The sequence below is a fragment of the Xenopus laevis genome, chromosome 1L, assembly GCF_017654675.1.
Source record: "Xenopus laevis strain J_2021 chromosome 1L, Xenopus_laevis_v10.1, whole genome shotgun sequence".
Lineage (NCBI taxonomy): Eukaryota > Metazoa > Chordata > Amphibia > Anura > Pipidae > Xenopus > Xenopus laevis.
The window spans coordinates 215,248,329-215,274,685 of NC_054371.1; the positions used below are offsets into that span (position 1 = coordinate 215,248,329).

A 26,357-nucleotide genomic window follows, 5' to 3' on the forward strand; every position below is an offset into this window, starting at 1 on the left:
CCTCAACCTCCTACCAGATCTTTTGTTCTCTCAAGGGCTCGTTCTGGGGCTCATTGCATTCTGGGGCTTTTGGTTTCTAAGACCACAATATCCAGGTGGATATGAGAGGCTATTCACTAATCAGATGTGGCCATAAAGAAGACTCCTCCAGTCTATATCAGGCCCACATCATGGGGCATCAGCACTTCCTGGGCTTTCTGGAATCCTCAGCCGAAAAGGTGTACAAAGCTGCTAAATGGTCTTCACTGCACTCTTACAACAAATTATAGGTCTTTGTGGCATCCATTGGTCACTTTGCATGGAAGGTACTGCAGGCTGCTGTATCTTAATGAGTTAGGACTTCCTTCATCCCTATCTTCATAGGACAGCTTAAGTATCGGTCCCCCACAGATGTCAGTAAAAGAACAATTACGTCCCTGTCTGTACATTAGTCTGTGGGACACAGGGACCAAGGGGTATAAACATCCACCAGCAGGAGACAGGACACTACGAGAATAAGCAAACTCTTCCCTGTCCTGCTATATCCCATGAACACCACTGCAAGACTTGAGTTTCTATTAACAATGAAAGGAGAATAATAAAACTCCATCTGAAACTTGTGCACATACACACTTAACCAGAGCAGGGTCATTCGAAAAACCGCTTCGAAGGAGGGAGACCCTATGTCCTACAGACCAGTGAAGAGAATAAGAAATTTTCTATTTATAATCAAGTACAAATTCTGACAGTTTCTAAAATAATCAAAATAATTGCTCATCCTATTTCAGCATCTGTTTCTCTTCATTCAGGCGTTGGAGAAGTCTGATTTTAAATGACAGTTAGGTCCAATGCAGCCTTTGGGGGGGGGGGGGTTCCTTTTGTCTAGAACAGGGGTCCCCAGACTTTTTTATGTAAGAGAAGTTGGGGAGCAACACAAACATGAAAAATGTTCCTGGGTGGTGCAAAATAAGGGCTGTGATTGGCCATTTGGTAGCCCCTGTGTGGACTGGCAGCCTATAGAAGGTTCTGTTTGGCAGTACATCTGGTTTTTATGCAACCGAAACTTACCTCCAAGCCTGGAATTGCACCTTTTTTTTTAGGCCACTGGGGAGCGACATCCAAAGGATTGGTGAGTAACATTATTCACAAGCCACTGGTTGGGGATCCATGGCCTAGACTAGGGCTGTGCAACTGGCAGCCCTAATGTGGCCCCCCACCATGTGTAAGATTTAAAATGTATCACTACAGAGATTAGTAGGCTCCTGTATTGTTTCAACCTCAAATTCAGACTACAATTCCCTTCATTGTTCACACTTTTAACATTTCTATTGTTCACACCTAAATCCCAGACTGAAACTGCCCACATTGTTCACACTCATACAAACTGCTGAAGGGGCACCATCACTGTGTCACTGAATTCAGTACATCTTACAGTGGTCCTGGTTTCCCTGTCTCCTGCTCTGTTCTGCCTGCCCTATACTCCCTGTGTGTGACATACTCTGCCTGCCCTATACTCCCTGTGTGTGCCATACTCTGCCTGCCCTATGCTCCCTGTGTGTGCTTTACTCTGCCTGCCCTATACTCCCTGTGTGTGCCATACTCTGCCCTCCCTATGCTCCCTGTGTGTGCCATACTCTGCCTGCCCTATGCTCCCTGTGTGTGTCATACTCTGCCTGCCCTATGCTCCCTGTGTCCATACTCTGTCCTATGCTCCCTGTGTGTCCATACTCTGCCTGCCCTATGCTCCCTGTGTCCATACTCTGTCCTATGCTCCCTGTGTGTCCATACTCTGCCTGCCCTATGCTCCCTGTGTGTGCCATACTCTGCCCTCCCTATGCTCCGTGTGTGCCATACTCTGCCTGCCCTATGCTCCCTGTGTGTGCCATACTCTGCCTGCCCTATGCTCCCTGTGTATGCCATACTCTGCCTGCTCTATGCTCCGTGTGTGTCCATACTCTGCCTGCCCTATGCTCCCTGTGTGTGCCATACTCTGCCTACCCTATGCTCCCTGTGTGTGCCATACTCTACCTGCCCTATGCTCCCTGTATGTCAGTCTGCCTGTCCTATGCTCCCTGCGTGTGCCATAGTCTGTCTGCCCTATACTCCCTGTGTGTGCCATTACTCTGCCCTCCCTATGCTCCGTGTGTGCCATACTCTACCTGCCCCATGCTCCCCGTGTGTGCAATACTCTGCCTGCCCTATGCTCCCTTTGTGCGTCATACTCTGCCTGCCATATGCTCTGTGTGTGTGTGTGTGTGTACCTTAATCTGCCTTCCGTATGCTCCCTGTGTGTGCCATACTCTCCGGCCCTCAGTACCACAGAAGTTGGACAGCACTGGCCTAGACTATAGTAGGGCCAACTGAGATATCAATCCGTTTTTTTAATTAATCAATACAATATATTTTTATACTATTTTTGTCAGCCCTTGTGGAGATTTTTCTAATTGTCTGGATGGCCGCTACTTGGTTTGCTTTTGATTTATCTGCTCCCTAAGTGAAGAGCCTGGGGCTGTAGCACCTGTTCTACATGGTGTGTGACTCATATGTCCTGTGCCCTATTTTGTTGTTTTAAGGACACAGCTGGCTCAGTTCAATCTAGTCAGTGGCTGACGCAGGATATGGCAGTTAAATGTTTACTCAACATCAATGTGAACAAGGCATCAGGGCCAGATGGAATACACCCTCAGGCACTGAGAGAGTTTAGTTTTAGACCAGCCTCTATTTCTGATTTTGTCATTCTCGCTTTCATCTGGTATGGCACCTATGAAATGGAAGATAGGGATTTCAATTGCAGTCTGGCAATTATAGTCCAGTAAGTTTGACATCTGTGGCGGGCAAGCCATTTATAGGTTTGTCAAGGATCACATAGAGGATTATGCCCTGGAGAATGGCATTAAAATAAATCATGCGGAGCGCTCACCTCCCTAGTTCACACTTTTGCAGTGCCAGGTGCTGTACTGTGAGACCCACCCCTGTCACTGGGTCAAACTGATATCCAGAAGAAAGCCAGCAGCACACTGAGTCTGGTTGTGGTTGTGTTCAAAAGGAAATTTTATTTAGCCCATATGCAAAAGGCAACGTTTCGAGCTTGATAAAGGGCCTGGTAGGCTCAAAACGTTGCCTTTTGCATATGGGCTAAATAAAATTTCCTTTTGAACACAACCACAACCCGACTCAGTGTGCTGCTGGCTTTCTTCTGGAGAATGGCATTGTGAGCAGCAATCATGGTTTATGAAGTTCATGTCAGACAACTTTGATTTGCTTTTTATGATGAGATTAGTGAGAAGCTGGACAGCAGGGAAGCAGCAGATCTATTTGGACTTTGTCAAAGCATTTGATACATTGCCCCAGAAATGACTGCTTTCTAAACTAAGGTCTGACGGTCTAAGAAATGTTCATGGAGATAGGAAACGGACTAGAGGAACATGTACAGGTGGTGGTGGTGGTTAATAGGGGGCTCCTCCAGTCTGTTATAAAGGCTGCTGGATCTCTGTGCAGGTACATTCTAATCTAGTGTGTAATATACATTACAGTGCAGCGATTCCAATGGATCCAGATTGGACGGTAAATTCCGGCAATCTAGACATGTATGTGATGTGGTCAATAGGGAAATAATGCCTAGTCCCGTGTTGCACCCCATTCCCCAGTTATCTTGCTGGATAGATCAGCACCCACAGCTCCTCCAACACAAATGTTTGTTATAAGCAGAGCTCAAGGCTACCATTGGTGCATTTAAAAGATACTATCATGGGAAAACATGTTTTTTCCCCAAACGCATAAGTTGATAGAGCTGTCCCAGCAGAATTCTGCACTGAAATCAGTTTCTCAAAAGACCAAAAAGATTTTAAAATATTGTCAGTTTCCCAGCTGACCCCAGTCATGTGACCTGTGCTCTGATAAACTTCAGTCACTCTTTACTGCTGTACTGCAAGTTGGAGTGATATCACAACCCTCTCCCTGGTAGATCTAAGAACAGCACTCAATAGCAAAAATCCAGGTCCCACTGCGACTCCATTCAATTTCATTGAGTAGGAGGAACAGCCTATCAGAAAGCAAAACTAAAATGTGGCAGTGATAGAATAACATGGCAGTGGAACGTTTGCAAACCATTCCCGAGAGCAGAAGCAAAGTAAAGAAATCCAAACATACAAGGAATAAACTATAGTTTCTTTTTATATCAAACATTCTTGAAAATGTGTTTGGCACAGTGCTAGATCATATGCTTAACACTAAATATTTCAGGATACAATAAAATCGGGAGTTAAATCGTGTCTATAACCCTTTTCAGTAGGGGTGAAAATAAAGAGAGCAGTTATTTCCGCCTATACAAACCGTATAAACAATATTTATGCCTTAAGTTGAAAACGACTGATAGGAAAACGTTTCTTTTTTGTTATTTTCTGCTTTTTCTCTTTACATAGAAGACTGCAAAATAATATCATCCAATTGAAAACAGAGCTTTACATTAAGAAAGTTGAATGGAAACAGACAAGTAACAAAGAAGTAAAAAAATTTATTGCAGTATTATCTCCGCCAGTTCATCTGGGGGGGGACCCCTTTTTTTTTTTCTTGTGAATAATTTTTCAGGGTGACCGAATACATCAAAATCTACATTTACAAAAAAAAAAAAAACCCTCCTCCTGCAGATAGGTCATAGATACTGCATGCTTCTTTTTTTCCCCTTAAACAGAATAAATTATATTTATATCCAGAGCATTCTGCCACTTTACAGCCTGGGGAAGGGGAATGTAAAAAAAAAAAATAAAAAAAAATAAAACCAAAAAATAAATGGAAATGAGATCACTGCTTCCCTGGAAACCGGGCTAAGCTAAAGAAAGCCATCCGCTGCTAGGTTATTCAACTCCAAGAACACTTTATTAAGAACATTAACAGACTAATTTTCAACATTCACTTGTTTATTTTTTCGTTATTTTTTTTTTTTTTGGGTTTGATTTTTTTTCTTTTTTTTAAACAGAAAGTATTCTCCAAGATATAAACAATTTTTTTTGTTAAACTATAATACAGTGGGAGTAAAAATGAACTGAGACGGTTTTTCTGCTGTACAACAGCGAAGGAAGCTCCCACAAAATGTTTACCAAACATTTCCTTCTGACGGCCAAGTTCCCGTTTTTTTTGTTTTTTTTTTAACGCTTCGATAAAACTGATGAGCTTGTTTGTGTGGGTGTGTGTGTTTAGGGATTTTTTGTTTTTTGTTTTTGCCAGAATGCGGAGATTTTTTTGTTTTGTTTTTCTCGAGTTTGTGTCTGTTTCTGGATTCCTGTAGATTTTGGCTGCAAATATACAAATTCATTAGCTGGAAGTCCCGTCCTTGGCTGCATACAGCGATCGTAAAGTCTGAGCAACTTTATTAGTCAGCTTATTAGCGCTCGTCAGAGCTATTTTTTTGTAAATAATGTCTGACTCTTTGATAGTGTCTACCCAAGGCACCAGTTTTCTGCCGTCCCGGCGTTTGGCTTCGGCCCAGGTGCCACTGTAGGAGCCGGCCATCCATCGAATGCTCAAGCCGTGGCTGGTTTTCTGCACTACTTTTGCAATCTGCGGCCGATCCTTGTACTTTGGACTACAAATTGCAATAACGTCTTGGACATCTACAGTTTCGTTCATCTGCACTGCCACATCCGAAGAATCCGATAATCTTTTTGATTTTCTTAGCTGCGCGGCACCACGTTGACGCGAAGCAGGGGGGGGAGGGGTAAGAAAAAAGAAAAAATTGAACATATGGGAAGGGACGTGAAAGTTACACATCAAAGATTTATAAGCCCAGGCAGCGTGGTGTGAATTTCCCAGCACCATCCAATCGAATGCATGAAAACACCAGTGCCTAGGATGCGTCAGGTCTTTAACGTGTACCACTGACTTTACTGCTACGGAATGAAAAATTCAATATTTTCTTTTTTTTTTTAAATATAAGTTACAAAAATATAGCAAGAAAATAGGGATAGAATAGAAAAGGAAATCTAAATTAAAATTACCTTTTACTTTGGATAAATCTCAATTTCTACGTTTTTTTTTGCCTTTTCCGCTAAACCCTTTCTACAAAAAAAGATGTATAAATGGTTAAGTCTAGCTACAAAATGGCTTCTTTTAACCCCCACAACAAAAAAAAATTAAAGGATCAAAAGAAAACCCTGACGTAGAAGACCACAGCACAGGGACCAAACAACCATAAACCACCTCTCATCCCTTGTTAAAAAACACAAGCACAAGAAATCATTGGGAAATTCATTCAGGGAGGGGAAAAAACAAAAACATTTTCCCATCCCAAGGAAAGGCAACGTCTGCTGCTCTCGAGCCATTCACATGGAGCCGCCATCTTTTCCAAGCAGCAACAGAAAGAACGATGGAAGCGCAAGTGGATGGAATGGCTCGAGGGCAACAGCTTATATCCTTCAACCAGCCCTTCAGAAAAAAAAAATTCTACTAGAAGTCGCCAGTGTTATTCAAACATTTACATTGGAAAAGTAGAAGAAAGGAGAATTTTTAGCGATTTTGAATGTTAGTGTTTGTTTTTATAGATTTGAATTGTGGGAGGGAAGAGAAGAACACGTTTAGGTAAAAAATTCCAATGAGTATGTGGAAGCAGGAAGTTTTCCTACACTGGTTAAAAGGACTGGTTTAAAAAAAAAACAAAAAAACAAAAAAAAAAACAAACCCACCATTGATGTGTTGAGAAAGGCTGCCGTGATACGATTGGACTAGAATTGTTTGTGCATAACGAAGGCAGCCTGTTCTCAGCCATGGCAAGTGTTTTGTTAGTCCCATTTGCAGTCTCATCAGTGCTGTGGTAAATTCATAGACCCCCGTGTGGTTGGAGCGACCAGAGACATTGCCGTAAAGTCTCACTGGTCTCTCCAGCGGCACAGGGGTTTGGTTTTTTTTTCCGAGGTAAGAGGTAATTTGGAGGACAAAAATAAATAAGAAGCCTGGGCAGCCACCATGCACACGACATGAATAAGAAGAAAGGAGCTGAGAGCAGTGGTGCTGGAAGGACGGGGAAGCTACTGTATTAGGGAGTAAGGGAATTAGCAACAGACCACGAGGAGTTAAAGCAGAAAGCAGAGGTTCATTTTAAAGACCAAGACTCATACATTCAGGGAACAGAGGAAAAACAGCATCCCGAAAAACGTATATTCTTTTATATACAGGCCCCCAAAGATGCACATGCACAGCTCCCCCACCCCACAATCTCATTGTGTGATCAAGATGCGCAAACATTTTAGAAGATTAAATATTCCAATTTAGAAAGGGTTAGTCTTACGCTACACATGCACATTAGTACTGAAGAGCTTGGTCAGCCGTTGCCACCTCATCCCTTTAAAACAGAGCACATATGGAATCCACAACCTGCTTGAGTAATTAGCAATTCATTTAGATGCATGACTGCGCATAAATCAGTTCAGCCTGCAGCATGTGTTTTGTTTTAAAGGGGTCAGGTGGCAACCCTAACCCTATAGAGCTAAAAGAAAGCCCAGTCATCAAGCTATAAAAGCATTCAGAGATGTGGATACTTACCCCTGATGTGCCCCCTGCTTTCTCCTCCCCATCACTTTCTTCCTCCTCTGTCTCAGCCACATTGTTTTTAGGACTGTTACCTCCCAGTAAATTGGTAATGGCTTTATTTCTGGCATCCGTGCTAGCGGATACTTCTCCTTCCTCCTCCTCCTCATCGGGATCCAAGTGCTCCATCAGCATTTTGAACTGGAAGAGACAAGATTGCACAGCAAAGGCCAGTCTGTTATTTGACATAGGACTTTCTGGGTGAATGCAGTTGTGGAAAGTTAAAGCTAACAAAGAAATCTCTTCAGGCTTTGTGCACTGCTTATTTTTCCCTTATAGCATTTGCAGATATTGTTATTTGTGTATATGCGAGCTATATCGTTTACAAATAATATAAACAGATTTCCTACACTGCCACTAGGTGGAGCACAAAATAAATAGAACAAACACGATTCCTACTGGAAAAGGTAATCTCTGCAGACCAGCAGCAATTGTAGATGTGGCTACGATGGTCCATATATATATATTAGAGATATATATATATATATCAATTGAAGATGGACCAGCACTCCGTTTTCTTTGTCAAAAGTGTTTATTCAATACACTGTGGATGCACAGTGTATTGAATAAACACTTTTGACAAAGAAAACGGAGTGCTGGTCCATCTTCAATTGATACATATCTTTTTGACCGAGCACCCGGCAAGGAACTACAGAGGACAGAGTGCAGGTGTCTCACATTGAACTATATATATATATATATATATATATATATATATATATATATATATATATATATATATATATATATATATATATATATAATCGCTCTCTCTCTCTATACCTCTCTCTCTCCATATCTCTCTCTCTCTATACCTCCACCTCTCTCTCTCTATACACATCTCTCTCTCTCTCTCTCTCTCTATACACATCTCTCTCTCTCTCTCTCTATACACATCTCTCTCTCTCTATACACATCTCTCTCTCTCTCTCTATACACATCTCTCTCTCTCTCTCTCTCTATACACATCTCTCTCTCTCTCTCTCTCTCTATACACATCTCTCTCTCTCTATACACATCTCTCTCTCTATACACATCTCTCTCTCTCTCTCTCTCTCTCTCTATATACACATCTCTCTCTCTCTCTCTCTATACACATCTCTCTCTCTCTCTATACACATCTCTCTCTCTCTCTATACACACCTCTCTCTCTCTCTCTCTACATCTCTCTCTCTCTATACATCTCTCTCTCTCTATACATCTCTCTCTCTCTATACACATCTCTCTCTCTCTCTATACACATCTCTCTCTCTCTCTATACACACCTCTCTCTCTCTCTCTCTACATCTCTCTCTCTCTATACATCTCTCTCTCTCTCTACATCTCTCTCTCTCTATACATCTCTCTCTCTCTATACATCTCTCTCTCTCTCTCTCTCTCTCTCTCGCTATCTATATATCTATTTAAATAATTATTCAACTTTACTTACATCCAAATATTGTTTTGCAATTGACCTCTTGACTTCATCGTTAATCTTCGTACAAGTCATATTCCTCTTTAGGTACTCAAGGGTCTGCTTAGGGTGGAAATGGACGCTTTGTTTTCTGTTTATCGCCTTGTCATACACTTTAGCAGATTCAGAGGGGGAATACTTCTGAATTTTACTGTGGAGATAAGAAATAAAGAACACACTCAGCGGCTCAGCAGTAAATGAATTTTAAATGATCCACACCTAAACGACCTATTTTTCCCTACCCTAAGTCCTAAGATACTCAACTCTGTAGCACCCCCCCCCCCCACCCCTAGCATTTTAACTGAGGGGCCACCTTCAAATAGACTGGGGGGCTAGCAAGAATCTAATAATCTGCAACACCAAAGTAAACAGCATTTCCAGCTAACAAGAGCCTTGTACATAAAGCTTGCTGTGTGCAGTTGTTGCAAAAGAAAGGCTGGTGCAGCAGGTAATGAAGGGCTAGAGTGAATTCTGACTTTTTTCATAACAGCAAGAAAACAGGAGACTGTACTGCAAGGAGTTCCCATTGTGTTATAAACCTCTACGAATTAGTACACAGTCCTGTGACGTCTAGAAGGACAATCAATTCTCATCTTGTGGGTGGGACTTAATGATTGGCAGGGTTGAGAATTCTATACAAAAATAAAATGTTTTAAAGCAAGGGTTCCCTAACTGTGGCTCGTCACCACCGAGAGGCCAAAAAGGACAATTGGGACTAAATTTGGAAACGACAGACTGGGAGGCACATGTATCAAGGGTCGAATTTCGAATTCATGCGAGTTTTTAAAAACTCCTCTAAACTACCATAAATTTCCGCCAATCGAATATTAATTAAAAAATGTAATTCTTTAAACTGGGATTAGTTAAAGCGACCCGAAAACTCGAATTGAAATCGATTAAAATTTTAAAAACCCGATTAGACTTTTTTCTCTGAAAAAAACTCAAATGTCAGGAAGGCTGCAAACAACTCCAAATTGATCCCTGGACCTCTCCCATTGACTTAAACAGCAATTTAGCAGGTTTTACGTGGTGAATAGTTGAATTTGAGTTCTTAAAGGGCCAGAGTATGTTAAATCTTGAAAATCGAATTCACATTTTTTTAAAAAAAAAACCAAAACAAATTTGAACAACTCCCTAGGTGAATTCGACAGTTTTGACCATAAAAAAAGTGGAAAAATTTGAATTTTCAATTCTACCCTTGATAAATCTGCCCCTTAGATGTTAGTGGACTATAACAGGGTCACTATTAATGTAAAAAATTAATGAATAAGGGATTTACCTGTCCGAGAATCCACAAAGGTTCTTTATATGCTGCTTCAGCATCAGTAGCAATAGGATTCCTTGGGAGGCATTTGCAAACTCAATGAGGGGAGAAGCATTACTTGGGAGGCATCTCAGCACATATTCCACATCATCTTCTGCATCGGAGTCAGATTCCGAGTTTCCTCGCCGCCTTGTTTTCTTTGGGCGACTGACTTCGTCACTTTCGCTGCTGCTGTCTTCATTAGATGATGGTGCCTTCACTTTTTGTTTGGCCATCACCATTGACTAAAAACAGCAGAAATAGACAGTTTGGTGTAGAATAACCCAGAGCCAAACGGTCAAAGAACCAAACATCTAGGAGTGCAGTATATTTTTTTTTATATTTCAAAATATTTCTTTATTTTCATTTCTCAAAAATATAAATAAAAGGACAAAGGAAACAGAAAAAAAAAAAAACTTACAGCTTAAACCACATGGGTGCATAATAACATCCCATAGGGTACATTTTCCAATTTTGCATATTTCCAATCTATAAACTACACTGATACAATCTGTACAAATAGGGCAGATGCAGTTTTGTATTGAGCTCTTTCATCTCCTTCTCTTCTGAGTTAGTGAGCGGAGAGTTATTAAACCAAATTTCATTACAGGTTATAATTTGTTAAAGGGGACCTGTCACCCTAAGAAATAATTACAAATTATTTTTATTATTATTTTATTTTTTATTTTATCATGTTAGTTGAGCAAAATAAACATTACTTACACTATATTTATTATATAAATTTTGTTTCCTTCAGTCGTGGAATTACACAATCACAACAGAATGGGGAAACTAATGCTCATGTGAAGTGCCCTAGATAATTATAGAGCCTCAGGAGGGAAGGGGAAACGTGAGGAGTGCAGTGATGTAGGAATTGCTGAATGGAAAGTGAAAGTAATTGAATGCCCCACCTCTACGGCTCAGGCATAGAGGCGGGGCAGATAATATTTGATTGACAGCTCATATATTTAAAGACCATTATAACAGGAATGGATGTTTGAATGAGTTTCATGTTTCATTTGCTATGGACTTTCATTATGCAGCTTTTTATGTGTAGGTGACAAGTCCACTTTAAAGTGATACTGACACTAAAAAAACTACTTTATTTTAAAATATGAAGTAGATTAAAAGTTACCTATAGGTCACGTTGATCGTTTTTTTGTTGAGAGGTCTGTTTTTGTAAGCAATTGTTAGTTGAAGTTCCTAAACCTCACTGACCCATCTCAGCCTGTCAGTTAGAGTTTCTAATACTAACGACTCCTGCTGCACAAATATGGCAGCCCCCTCATATAGGAACATGGGGAATCAGACAGGTAATGGAAAAGCATTGTGCAAATACTTTAAGGCAAAGTTATGAGTTGCTTTCAAAGGCAATATTATGATAGATGTAAAAAAAGAGTTTAATTTCTGGTGTCAGTATCTCTTTAAGGGTTAGGCCACACTGGGCTTTTGGGGAAATTTGGTTGCCTGGCGACTAATCGCCTCGTCTTTGCAGTGACCAATCTCCCCAAATGCCTTCCCTGACTCTGCGCCGACTAAAATGAAAAAAAAAAACGGGGGGGGGGGGGTGTTTGTTTTCCTTAGTCGCCCAAAGTTTCCTCGTGAGGCAACTTTGGGCGACTTCGGATTGTGGCCTTACCCTAAGGAGTACAGTATATTTTATTGCAGTCATTGTTGTGATAAACAAACCAGGCACTTACCTCTTTGAAGGACTGCAGCAGGTTGCTGCCAGACACAGACAATGTAATGTCTATGTGATGCATGATGAAGAGAGGCTCTTCCTGGCTTTGATATGGAAAACATGCGAGATTGTCTGCTATATACAAGAGCATATTCACTTCTGTTTTCTGTGAATGGAAAACAAAAATAGAAATGTCACCATGAAATAAATGGATAAATACGTTCATAAGAACACTTCCATTACTATAACATGCCATACCGCAGCATCATCAAAGAGATTGAGCAGCGAGATGAGAAAGGCTCGTCTGTGCTGGCGGTTGCTTCGGATCATGGAGTACAGGTGGGAGCATAAAGCACTATTAGATTCATCCTGACGGAATCCTCGCACAATCTGATTTGCATTCGAATTGATTGCTTGCTGCACCTGGTATGACATCTTTATACCTGCCACAGCTTTCATCTGAAACATTACAGAAAAGGCAGAACATTATTTGCAACACATTCATTTTATAATATGGGGCCATAATGGAATTCTAGATAAAAACAAACAATGTATTTTTCAAACTCTTGCATAACAGAACAAGAAGCAGAACAAGGCTTTGGAGGCCACATTGGGGCTGATTTATAAACAGTGGGAAATTTTGCATGGGCAGTAACCCATGATGTTACAGATGATTGTTTTCACTGTTTAAAGGTATATTGTCATGATTTTTATGATGTAGTTTTTATTTCTAAATTACACAGCAAATAATTCACTCTACAATATAAAATTTCATTCCTGAACCAGCAAGTGTATTTTTTTTTTAGTTGTAATATTGGTTGTTAGGCTGCTGGGGGGTGATATCACTCCAACTTACAGTACAGCAGTAAAGATTGACTGAAGTTTATCAGAGCACAAGTCACATAACTGGGGGCAGCTGGGAAACTGACAATATGTCTAGCCTCATGTCAGATTTCAGAAATGGATTTCAGTGCAGAAATCTGCTGGAGCAGCACTATTAACTGATGCATTTTGAAACATTTTTCTTTCCATGAGAGTATTTCTTTAACCTGCAGTTGGCTGACAAAAGCTAATCACTGATTGGTTGCTATGGGTTACTGCCCAGGTGCAAATTTGCCCAGTGTTTATAAATAAGCCCCAGTATGACCACTTTATTGCGCACAAAAGTGTGACAGAGGGAAAAGAAGTCATAAATAAAAGTTAAAGGTTCAATCAAAAGTGGAAAGTAGAGCAGCCGCTTCAAGATACAGAGCATACAATCTGTCCTGTTTTGATAACGGTCACTCTTTAGATACTGGAAACATACAATGCAAATCTTATGCAGCACATTCCACGTCTCACAATGCACTTACATGAATGAATCCAGTGTATTTCTTGTCTATTTCTATCAGCTGCTGATCTGATTTGTTCCGCATGGACGGCTCTGGGTCTGTTCCCATTGCAATCAGATATGGCACACACTGTAACATAAAAGCAAGTCCATTTAGTGTAACGTTTCAAAAATATATACATTTATTCTTTTTCAAGTTAATATCTGGCTACAGCTACTATAGAAGAGGCAGGAATAGATTTAGATAAATGAAGCATGATGATGTCAACATTGCTAAGTGATGTCACATATACAAAAAGCAGCATTTAGCTACTGGTCTTTAAAGGAAAACTATACCCCTCAAACAATGTAGGTCTCTATAAAAAGATATTGCATAAAACAGTTTATATGCAAAACTCTGCTTCTTGTAAATAAACCATTTTCATAATAATATACTTTTTAGTAGTATGTGCCATTGGGTAATCAGAAATAGAAAACTGTCATTTTAAAAAATAGGAGCCGCCCCCTGGGATCGTATGATTCACTGTGCACACAAACAAACCATACAAACATGCATGTTAGGTCACATACTATTGCTCAAGTATTCATTTTGGGGGTATAGTTTTCCTTTAAAGGGGTTGTTCACCTTCCAAACACCTTTTCCCAGTTCAGTTGTTTTCAGATTGTTCCCCAGAAATAAATACTTTTTTCAATTGCTTTCCATTTTTTATATTTTACCGTGTCTCCAAAATCTAAAGTTTAATGTTCCTGTCTCTGGTTTTTGAGTCTGGCAGCTCAGTAATTCAGGTGCAGATTCTGAACTGTTAGGGGAGGGACACAAGTGGAGATTCGGGGAGATTTAGTAGCTAAGCGACAAATCACCTGTTCTTCGGGCGACTAATCTCCCCAAACTGCCAGCTAGACTGAAAATCACCAGCTGGATGGCACTCAGAGAGCTTTGTTTTCCCGAAGTCGCCCAAAGTTTCCTTGTGAGGCAACTTTGGGCAACTTCAGAAAAAGCGATCGGAGTGCCATACCAGCGGTGATTTAGATTCTAGCCAGCGGGAAGGCAATTTGGGGAGATCAGTCGCCCAAAGAAGAGGCAATTTGTAGCCAGGCGATTAATCTCCCCAAATCTCAAACGTGTCTCTGCCCTTACAATTTGCTCCATTAGTTGATCCATTTCTCAGCAGCATCTCTGGAGTATTAGCAACTATTGTATCAATTCTAACAGCTGCCTGTAATGAAACTCAGGGATTCTGCTCAGCAGGGACAAAGATAAGAAATGTATCAACTAAATGTATCAATTTAGAACAGTTTACAGAGTCTGTGACCCCCTTCCCAGAGCTGCTTTAGAAGGTGAGAAAATTAAACTTTGCACTTCAATATCAGAAAAAGATCACAAATGTAAAATATAAAGTAATTGAAAAAAGTCTATTTCTGGTGACTGTACAGTGCAGTCACCATATACCCGTGGCAAATCATTCTTAGCAGCAGCTGCCCTGTTTTGTTATAAGCACGAAAAAAACAAAACATTTGTAGCGTTACAGGGCGTCTGTTTTTAGATTGGGTCAGTGACCCCCATTTGAAAGCTGGAAAGAATCAAACTATAAAAAAAGAAAACAAGAAGGCCAATTGAAAGGTTGCTTAGAATTAGCCATTCTATAACATACTAAGTTAACTTAAAGGTGAACCACCCCTTTAACTTCCTGCAACGAGCACGTTTTCAATTGCTTCAATTGGATGGAAGAAATCCATGAAATGCGACCACCTACCTGAACAGGATGGATGAGCCCTTGGTTCAAAGTCAGTGCGATGACATTTAGGGCAAAGTGGCGTACACTGGACTGAGTGCTAAAGAAGGACTCCAAGACCTGTTTGAGGTAAAGCTGCATAATTGAGCTGCTCATCCCTGAGGAAATATCGCCCATTTCTTTTAAATCTTCCTGCTTTGACATCTTTTTCCCTGCAATTCAGAAAAAAAAGTGATGACTTGAGTAGTTGAAATTCACAGAGATAAATGCACACAGTTTGGCCAAAGTGAAATGAGACCAAATGTTTATGGAAACACAATAAAAACTATGCTGAAACCCATCATTTGTAAATATTTTTTTCATCATTTAAATGAACAGTGTACAAATAAAAACTGGGTAAATAGATTGTATGTAAAAAATAAAAAATGTATCTGATATAGTTAGTTATCCAAAAATGTAATGTATAAAGGCTGGAGTGACTGGATGTGTAACATAATAGCCAGAACACTACTTCCTGCTTTTCAGCTCTCTAACTCTGAGTTAGTCAGTGACTATAAGAGGGGCAACATGGGACATAACTGTTCAGTGAATTTGTAATTGATCCTCAGCATTCAGCTCAGATTCAAAAGCAACAGTTATGTCCCATCCAGTCACTCCAGCCTTTATACATTACATTTTGGCTAACTAACTATATTAGACACATTTTTTATTTTGCACATACAATATTTTTACCCTGAACAATTCCTTTAACACTTCGGGGGTTATTTAGCAAAATCCAAATTTCTCATTATTTTCTGAAATATACTCCAACCAAATCCACACCGGTTATTGCGGCTTATTAATCAATACATTTTCCCGGAAAATTCCAGTTTGGGAAAATCCTTACGAAAATTCTAATCTTACTAATTTTTCGTATTTTCTGCCCGAAAAATCAGATTATTTTAATTAATTTATATACAATCTCGGCAGGTCTGAGATGCCGGATTTTCAGATTCAGACTTTTTCCATCTTTGGGGTATAACAAATCCCGGAAAATTTGAGTATTTTTTTTTTTTTTTTCAACAAAAAATTCAGATTTTATAGTAAAAAAAAAAAAAAAAAAAACCCCACTCAATTTTCGAGTTTTGGCATTCAGACTTTAAAAAATAACCCCCTACTGTCTTGTGCAGACACTAAAAACACTAATCTTACAAGCTAGTGTGACGAAATGACGTGATTGGCCATACACTTGGATTCAGCCAAATCCTGCTGTAAAAGGCCAAAACCTGAATTTTGTGCATCTTTAATTATGGCAATGATATAAAAGAAAAAGAAAAGCTGCGGCTTGATCCTGTTGCAGGATTGTGTGCATTGTAATGCAGCAATAAGCACATATCGCACACTACATGAAACGTGTTAATACTTACAGTCCCTATCGGCCTGTTGCATACGGGTATCTTCTTCTTGTAAGTAGGTTTGGAGGTTTTTGAGAACTTGGATTTTTAAATTTACAGAACAGTTCTTATCAGAGAGTATGATGTTGTACAAATTTTTCACTTCCACTTCAAACATCAGAACTGGATGCTGAATAAATGAAAAACCTAAGGGAAACAAAGCAAAGACTGAGAAGGGCGCTTTGAGGGGGTCAGTGTACGACACTCACTTTATAAAAATCCAGAAAACTTCCCATATTCCAACTCCACATACAGGTCAGTGTTGTGCAGAGTAATGATGGATGGCTTGGAGATTTTTCAATCAATGCCAACCAACCTGCCCGAACTCAACAAAGCCATTTTCAATGATATACATATACAGGTATAGGATCCCTTATCCGGAAACCCGATATCCAGAAAGCTCTGAATTATGGAATGGCTGTCTCCCATAGACTCCATTTTATACAAATAATCCATATTTTTTAATACAAATTTTTAAAAATGATTTCCTTTTTCTCTGTAATAATAAAACAGTAGTTTGTCCTTGATCTCAACTAAGATATAATTAATCCTTATTGGAAGCAAAACCAGCCTATTGGGTTTATTTAATGTTTAAATGAATTTCTAGTAGACTTAAGGCAAGAAGACCCAAATAACAGAAAGTTCCATTATCCGGAAAACCCCAGGTCCCGAGCATTCTGGATAACAGGTCCCATACCTGTATATGTGCAAATTTAATATTTTTTTCAAAATGCATCAGTTAATAGTGCTACTACAGCATAATTCTGCACTGAAATCCATTTCTCAAAAGAGCAAACAGATTTTTTTATATTTAATTTTGAAATCTGACATGGGGCTAGACATTTTGTCAATTTCCCAGCTGCCCCCAGTCATGTGACTTGTGCTCTGATAAACTTCAGTCGCTCTTTACTGCTGTACTGCAAGTTGGAGTGATTTCACCCCTCCCCCCCAGCAGCCTACCAACAGAACAATGGGAAGGTAACCAGATAGCAGCTCCTAAACACAAGATAACAGCTGCCTGGTAGATCTAAGAACAACACTCAACAGTAAAATCCAGGTCCCACTGCAACACCTCCAGTTACATTGAGTAGGAGAAACAACAGCCTGCCAGAAAGCAGTTCAATCCTAAAGTGCTGGCTCTTTCTGAAAGCACATGATCAGGAAAATTGACCTGAGATGCACCTACACACCAATATTACAACAAGAAAGAAAAAAAAAACCATTTGCTGGTTCAGGAATTAGATTTTATATGGTAGAGTGAATTATTTGCAGTGTAAACAGTGTAATTTAGAAATAAAAACTACACCATAAAAATCATGACAGAATCCCTTTTAAGTAAGACAGTTGCAAAAATAAGCGCTGCAACATCACATGGGGACAAAGCAGCAGGTTTTATACATCTAGCGTTGTGGGCAAAGGGATGGAGGTTTGTAGGGAAGTAAGTCTGACAGCAAAAGGGACATTGAACACAGAAACATCTGCCTTAAAGGAAATGTTCAAGGTGTGCTCTGGACATACATATTGAACCAATGAAAAAATAAAAACTTACCAAGCCCAATAATGGCTTTTGTCTGCACCTCTTCATCTGAATGTTTCGTAAAATACAGTAAGAGCTCCAAAACTTTATCTTTGATGTTAACCTGGAAAAACCAGAGGAACCATAAGCAAGGGAAAAATAACCTGACAACACAACGGATTCTGAGCATAGAGGAAGAAAACACAGGCAATGTTTGGCAAGATATGAGCAACACATTGACAAACATGTTATGAGCTTGAGTATATTTCTTTTATTACCTCTTATGCCAACCCCCCCCCCCCTTAAATCTTATTTTAAAGGTTCCATAGTAAACAACATGGCCTTCTCCCAAAAATCCCTTCTAATATGAGGTGGACAAATATGGTGAAATATATGGGTGACTCAAATGTCACAAAAAGTCCCAGGAAACTGCTGAGAGCTAAAGTTCATAGCACTTTAAAAAAACCAAGACATTTTACACTGAACAAACTGGGACGAAACAAGCAATTGGAGCAGCAGAAAGGATGAAAGATGGAATAATGATAGGAAATAAATGAATAAAATGGTGGATGACAAACCGAAGTATTTACTTTGCTGCTGCCTTTGAACTCTTCCTGATCGAAATCAAAATGGCGACACAGTGCTCCGACGGTAAACAGTGAGCGCAGAAGTGCTGGTTTGTTTGTGGTCAGGACTGTACTGTTTGGATCTTCTTGATGCTGACTTTTTAACTTTAAAAGAGCACCTGCAAAAATAAACAGTGGGAAATGTCTAAGCTATAAATAATGGCACATTCGAAGATTTGTTATAATGTAGAAGTGGATTTTTATAGCTTTAAATATAGAACTAATTCAAAAACTTGTGGAAAAACAATGCAGCACTTCCAAAACGGCAATCTTCATTCATCATACATCAATTAATAGATCAATGTGTTCCAATGGATGTGTTTTAATACTTTGTTATAACAGGTTCAGTGAAAATTCTGAAGAAAAAAGAATTACTTGTACTTGTAACGCAGAAAGTTTAATATTAGCTAAACAAAAGATACTTACCATAATACCTATTAAAACAGGCCCAAACAAACTTGTAGTTCTGTGTTGCTTTATTTACAACTGCACCGAGACAACTGACACAATGTTGTACCACCTAGAAAAAAGGCAAGATGATGTTAAGGCTAATCATACAAAGGCCATATTAAAACACACGCTGTATATGTACTATACTCTGTTTAAAGGGATATGAGAAAAAAATTGTTTTTTTTCCTTCAGTTAAAGGAGAACTAAAACGTAAAAGTTAATATTGCTAAAATGGCATATTTTACAAACAGAACTTATTGCACCAGCCTAACGTTTCAGCTTGTCAATAGCAGCAATGATCCAGGACTTCAAACTTGTCACAGGGGGTCACCATCTTGGAAAGTGTCTGTGACACTCACATGCTCAGTGGGCTCTGAGCAGCTGTTGAGAAGCTAAGCTTAGGGCTCGTCACTAATTATCCAGCAGAAAATGAGCTTCCCCTGTAATATAAGCTGATGCTACAGGGCTGATTATTAAATTCTGATGCTAATTGCACTGGTTTCTGTGCTGCCATGTAGTAATTATGTGTATTAATTACTAATCAGCCTTATATTGTGACATTTCTATTCTATGTGTACTGTATATTGTGAGTGGGTCCCAAAGCTCAGTAAGTGACAGCAGCACAGAGCATGTGCAGTGAATCAGCAGGGAAGAAGATGGGGAGCTACTGGGGCATCTTTGGAGACACAGATCTTTACTGCTAAAGGACTGTGGTTGCCTTGGGCTGGTACAGAAGCACAAAACATAATGTACAACATTTCTAGCTACTTCTTTAGTTAGGCTTTAGTTCTCCTTTAATAGTGCTGCTCCAGCACTAGACATATTTTCAGCTTCACAGCTGCCCCTAGTCATGTGACTTTTGCTCTGATAAATTTCAGTCACTCTTTATTGCTATACTGCAAGTTGGAGTGACATCAGACCCCTTCCATTTTCCCCCAGCAGCCTAACAACAGAACATAGGGAAGGTAACCAGATAGCAGTTCCTTAACACAAGATAACAGCTGCCTGATTTATATGCCACTTGAAGCGAGATTGTGCAGCTTTAACACAATAATGGAAGGCAGGTTCAATAAATACTGCAATAAAATAAAATTCCCAAAATTGACACAACCCACACACATTTATTTGCATAGCACAGTTGCTAAGCACGTGGGAAAACTGCTGTTATATTGGGATAGTATGAAATTCTATCTTTACCGTCATCCCGTATTTAATGATGAGCTTCATAAGATCTTCCTCCATTGTTGCTAAGAAGGTCTCACTAGGATGCTCCATCAGTGGAACGACCAGCTCTAGAATTTTTGCAACATTGCAGATCACCATGAAATCATTTTGTGTCTGTAAAGATACAACAAGAAAAGCATTGGACCTCTTTCTATACATGCCATATTGATTTGTACTATAAAATTAACAGGTAGGGATTTTGAAGCCTTTATAACTTCTTTTATCATTTGAAAACACAATACTCAATGCTTAAGACTTGTATGTAATGCAAGTGATTTCTATTTTATAAAAGGCTTTCCGATTTGTGTGATACAGACAATAGATAGTTCAGGCTTTTGCCTTAGCCACTGCCTTTTTCATAATTCAACCTCAAAATCTGCTGTTAGCTTAGATTTTTTGATACTAACATTTCTTTATTGCCAGTAACTAGAATTTATATTTGTATTTAAAGGATAAGTAAAGCTTTAAAATAAGTGAATGTTAAATTACTGAGTGTGCTATTCTAAGCACTTTTGCAATTTACAGATTTGTGAAATGTTTCTAATTTTTTTCCTAAGATGAAAAACATCAGAGCAGAATCTCTCTTTTCTCCTGCCAACTTCCTTGACTACTTGGTGGTCAGACTGGTGGGAAAATGACCAGCAGGTGGCGCTGTTGTAACAAAATTAATTTATTTTAACAGTACATGTATCCTTTAATATCTTGGAATTTAAAAATAAATAAATGAATAATGAATGTACATTGCAAAAGTGCTTAGAATAGCACTCAATTTTATATTCACTTATTTTTAAATTTTACTTATCGAAATAGTTATATTATTTATATTTATATATTATATTATTTATATATTTTAAAGATGAAATAATTAAATTTGCAGTTATCAGTCCTGGTGTGTTTATCTATTATGTACAGAAGCTGCCCAGTGATGTACAGGAGCTTGAAGCACAAAACCAGCCTCTAAATGGGAGACCAGAGTAAGTAAATGGCTTACTATATCATATATATAGAATTATACATTTCCTAGGGACATATACATGAATTTGGAAGATGTAACCTTGGAAAATAAATGTTGCCTAAAGGTTTACTTAAATTTTAAAAATGTTCATTCCCACTGTAAGCCTTAGAATATATGTAAGTTGCTAACATTTCTATACTTCTCTGTGTCTACTGTTACTAAAAATAAAACAAGATACTTACGCTACATTTAGTGGTTAGGTACGGCTGCATGGTCATTGCATGCTTGACCATAAGCTGAGGCCTGATTTTGCTGAACAGAAATAAGGTGGTTATACAAGACACCAACCGGCCAGAATTTACACCTTTGCTGTCAGAATCTGCAATTAAAGTACAAACAAATAGATCAATAAATGCATTCCTATCATTGAAGTTCAGAAGCTTTTGCATCAAAAACTTGAAGATTTTTTGGTATGGCCAAAATCTATATTGTAACAACTAACTTACCAGCTAGAGACTCCTCATATTTCAGTATGTGCTCTACAAGATTATCAACAAGCTGAGTACAGGCCTTCTTCACAGGTTTATAGGAAGCATCCTCCTCTGACTTTAGCAACTAGAAAACAAAGATGTAACCCGTTGTAAAACCATTTTAAAGCTTCGGAGCCCTCTGTATCAGTAAACATATAAGAATACAATTTAAAGGAAAACTATACCCTTCAAACAATGTAGGTCTCTATAAAAAGATATTGTATAAAACAGCTCATATGTAAAACGTTGATTCATGTAAATAAACCATTTTCATAATAATATACTTTTTTAGTAGTATGTGCCATTGGGTAATCCTTAAAGGGATACTGTCATGGGAAAAAAAAAATTTCCAAAATGAATCAGTTAATAGTGCTACTCCAACAGAATTCTGCACTGAAATCCATTTCTCAAAAGAGCAAACAGATTTTTTTATATTCAATTTTGAAATCTGACATGGGGCTAGACATATTGTCAATTTCCCAGCTGCCCCAAGTCATGTGAAGTCATGTGAAAATAGCATACTGACATTTTAAAAAACATGGGCGGCCCCATGGGATCGTATGATTCACGGTGCACACAAACATACCAAACAAACTATACTTGTTAGCTCAATAGAGCCAATTAACAGACAGATTTGTGTCTTTTGCTTCCACACTTCTTCCTGTTACAATTAGAGTTGTAGTATTTCTGGTCAGGTGATCTCTGAGGCAGCACACAGACCATCACAAAATGGCGGTACAAGGCAAGAGATGGAAAGGGCAATCTTAACTTAAATATATATTCCAGTTTGGTAAGATTCTTTAATGAACCACTTAATTTGATATAAACTGTTGCTCAAGCATTAATTTTGGGGGTAAAGTTTTCCTTTAACAGCTTAATAAAGTATACTACAAATATTTTTATTTCGATGCTCTGCCTCCTTGGGTTTCCATACAGGACGTAAGGAAACTGTCAATACAAAGTGCAGAATACATACGGTAGACTATTATGTGGCATAAAACTGAAAATGAATCAAGTGGAAAGAAACATAGCACTTTTAAAAATAAAAAATTTCTGCTGTATAAATACATTTAATTAACAGAAATATGTAGTTTTGTACAGATTGGCACACTTAAGCTTTGCCTTTGGTTCACAAGAATAAAGATAGCAGAATTTGAGAATGTCTGAAACTTACATTTTGAAGCAGTTGTTCGAACCAGTCATAGCCAGTATCTTTACAAGCTGCAACCTAAAAGAAATGAAGAGAGTTGTGTAATAAGCAAGTGAAGGTTTGCATGCTCAAGAATAGTAGACCGTAAACTTGTCATCGATACAAAATGCAAACACTAGATGGCAGTATAGTGTTGATGGAATAAACTGCTCAAAGAAATTGTACAATATATGAAGTATATTATAAAACATCCACAAGATGGCACACAACTAACTGACTAGTGCACATGTATTTATTATTTCTTGTAATACTGTGGTTAATAAAAAATAAAAAAAAAAAAAGAAAATATCTAGGAAATTGGAATTAGGAAAAAAAAAATCTCAGCACACGAAAACTAGCTCTAGTCTAAGGTAGGTCATATCAGCACATGCATAAAATGCCACGGTAACTAATAATATTCATCAAGTACTAAATTCTAAATAAATATATTACTGAATTTATACAAGAGCATTTTTGGCATGGCATGCAGGTGCTTTGCCTTCAGCTACGTGTAGGGGTAACATGTCAATAGAAATTTTTCTCCTGTATATAGTGAATATATAAGTACCTCCTATTGTAAAATATAAGGATATTATAAGTCACGAGGAGATCCATGACCATATAAAAGTACTTATTTATTATAATACACAAGTTTTAGACATAAAAATTACATCACTAGTCACCATTTATAACTGATGATATCACTAGTCACCGTTTATAAGAATATAATTTACAAGATATTCATGGCTTTAGAGTATATATATATATATATATATATATATAATGCATTTGGACACTGGTAAGAGGCAGCCGTCTAGATTTTTCAATAGCATATTATGTAAGAAAAATAAATGTAATGCCAATAATCCTAGTATAAATAAAAACTAACCAGGCTGTTGCCCAATTATCTCATTCTCTCAAGAATAGGTGTCACTATAGTACAGGCATGGGATTCGTTATCTGTAAACCCATTATCAAGAAAGCTCGAAATTACGGAAAGGTTGTCTCTCATAGACTCAATTTTATCCAAATAATTAAAAATAGAATAAATAATAATAATAAAACAGTAACTTGTACTTGATCCCAACTAAGATATAATTAATCCTTATTGGAAGCAAAATCAGCATATTCCCTTTATTTAATGTTTACATGATTTTCTAGTAGACTTAAGGTATGAAGATCAAAATTACAGAAAGATCCATTATACAGAACACTCCAGGTCCCAAGAATTCTGAATAACAGGTCCCATACCTGTATAATACACTAATACAGCACAGACAGTGTCAGACTCAAGCTATATTGCGTAGTGAAGCACTTACCACATCTGTGATGTTTATTATTTTCCTTGTCATTGCTTCTTTATCATTCTGAGGCGCCGGCGTAAACCAGAGCTTCTGGAATGTTTCATTGACTAATTTCTAAAAGACAGGAAAGCAAATGAGTACATTCCGGAACATATAACAATATGCACATATCACACAGAGGCAGCTGTAATCAACACATAAATCAGGAACAGAAGGAAAACTAAATTAAGACACAAATATTTGATCTTATTAACTACAAGTAAGATTCATTATTGTATAACAAAAAAAAAACACCTTAAATAAGTAAACCTTAAAAATAAGTGACTAAAATTGATGAGGATGCTATATGCTAAGCACTTTTGCAATGTACATTCATTATTTTTTTTTAATTCCAAGATATTAAAGGATACATGTACTATTAACAAATGAATTTTGTTACAACAGCGCCACCTGTTGGTCATTTTCCCACCAGTCTGACCACCAAGTAGTCAAGGAAGTTGTCAGGAGAAAGAAAGAGGCTGCTCTGATGTTCTTCTGCTTAGGAAAAAAATTAGAAACCTTTCTCAAATCTTTCCTAAGCAGAAGAACATCAGAGCAGCCTCTTTCTTTCTCCTGACAACTTCCTTGACTACTTGGTGGTCAGACTGGTGGGAAAATGACCCGCAGGTGGCGCTGTTGTAACAAAAGTCATTCATGTACATGTATCTTTTAATATCTTGGAATTAAAAAAAAAAATAAACAATATACATTGCAAGAGTGCTTAGAATAGCACCCTCATTAATGTTACATTCACTTATTTTTAAGGTTTACTTATCTTTTGACTACAATTTTATAATTCAAACCAATTCCAAATTGCTAGGCTAAACAGGAACCAAGCAGTCAGATTGCTGCTGTACAGTAGAATACATTAATAGAAACAGTAAAAAAGAAATTCCAGTAAAAACAGTAAAAAAGAAATGCCAAACAAAAAAAATCGCTTAAAAGAAAACAACAAAATAATTGAATATGACAAAAAAGAGAAATGACTGCAAACCGTTTTAGAATATCAGTGTCCATGTCGCACTTTAAATGGGTAGGCACACATAAAAAAAAACTTTATTGATTTCCCAACATCCAGAACATAACTAAACTTATTTATATGAACATGCTATTTCCAGTTCAGTTATTAGTCTCTGCAAGTCACAGACAGTCATGAATGTCCTTACCTTAATGCCTTCTTCATCATTTACTCTCCTGATCATTTTTACACACATTTCAGTGATTTTAGGAAAGGTCGGTTGCGCCAAACAGATGTCTCTCAAGATCTTTATGACTCTTTTCCTTACACTGATACCAGTGTCCTGCACAGAAATGAAACAATCAGTAATTGAAATGCTCACAATACACACAAATTTCCAAAAACTAGACCGAAAAATTGACTTTCAGAGGAGCAACCAAAATTGTCGAATCTATGAATAGTGGTTTTTGTTAAAAAGTACTTCGTTTAAAAAAAAAAAAAAAAAAAAACATTAAAAATATGAACAAGAACAATAACATTTTGCCAGCAGTGTTCCTTTAAATGTATCTCTTAGGGGCGGATTTACAAAGGTTCGAATGGTAACTTAGAATTTTCTAATTTTTGTGTGTTAAAACTCGAATTTAAAAAAAAAAAAAAAAAAATTTGAATATGAGATTTATCACATTTGTCCCATGGAAACAGTTTTCTAATTCGATTATTCTCCACGAAAACCTGCCAAGTTCATGTAGAAGTCAATGGCAGAGGTCCTTTTAACTATCTGAAGACGTTAACAGTAGTGATGAGCCAAATTTTTTACTTGGAGAATGACACCCCATAGACTCCAATGGGAGAAAAAAAAATGTTGTGCGTCAAAAAAATGCTGTGTGGCAAAAAAGCAGAGTTTTTTTTTTTCTGAGGAAAACTAGATTCGAATTGGATTAGAGTTTTTGGGTGGGGACTATTCGATCGAATTTTAGACATTCAAATCTTTTCATAAAAACCATACCATTCGAATTGTGAATAAAACTGCATTTACTAGAGTTTCACATTACTCAAATTTTACCTTGATAACATTT

General features: G+C 38.0%; 1 protein-coding gene across 4 annotated transcripts in view; it reads right to left on the reverse strand.

Moving 5' to 3' along the window:
- Positions 1 to 4,134: 4,134 nt before the first annotated feature.
- Positions 4,135 to 26,357, reverse strand: part of nipbl.L (NIPBL, cohesin loading factor L homeolog) — a 94,478-nt gene continuing 72,255 nt past the window's right edge. Inside the window, exons 30-48 of one of the 4 annotated variants that reach the window (XM_018248087.2) lie at positions 25,490 to 25,624; positions 24,300 to 24,398; positions 22,966 to 23,019; positions 21,768 to 21,876; positions 21,504 to 21,640; positions 20,280 to 20,420; positions 19,059 to 19,152; positions 18,585 to 18,751; positions 18,040 to 18,130; positions 16,464 to 16,637; positions 15,079 to 15,269; positions 13,347 to 13,454; positions 12,253 to 12,453; positions 12,014 to 12,160; positions 10,290 to 10,558; positions 8,987 to 9,161; positions 7,513 to 7,698; positions 5,973 to 6,033; positions 5,508 to 5,652 (exon numbers count right to left, since the gene is read on the reverse strand). In XM_018248087.2, the coding sequence (XP_018103576.1) occupies positions 5,992 to 6,033; positions 7,513 to 7,698; positions 8,987 to 9,161; positions 10,290 to 10,558; positions 12,014 to 12,160; positions 12,253 to 12,453; positions 13,347 to 13,454; positions 15,079 to 15,269; positions 16,464 to 16,637; positions 18,040 to 18,130; positions 18,585 to 18,751; positions 19,059 to 19,152; positions 20,280 to 20,420; positions 21,504 to 21,640; positions 21,768 to 21,876; positions 22,966 to 23,019; positions 24,300 to 24,398; positions 25,490 to 25,624 (2,520 nt within the window). In that variant the 3' untranslated portion in view covers positions 5,508 to 5,652; positions 5,973 to 5,991. 4 annotated transcript variants of the gene reach the window in all.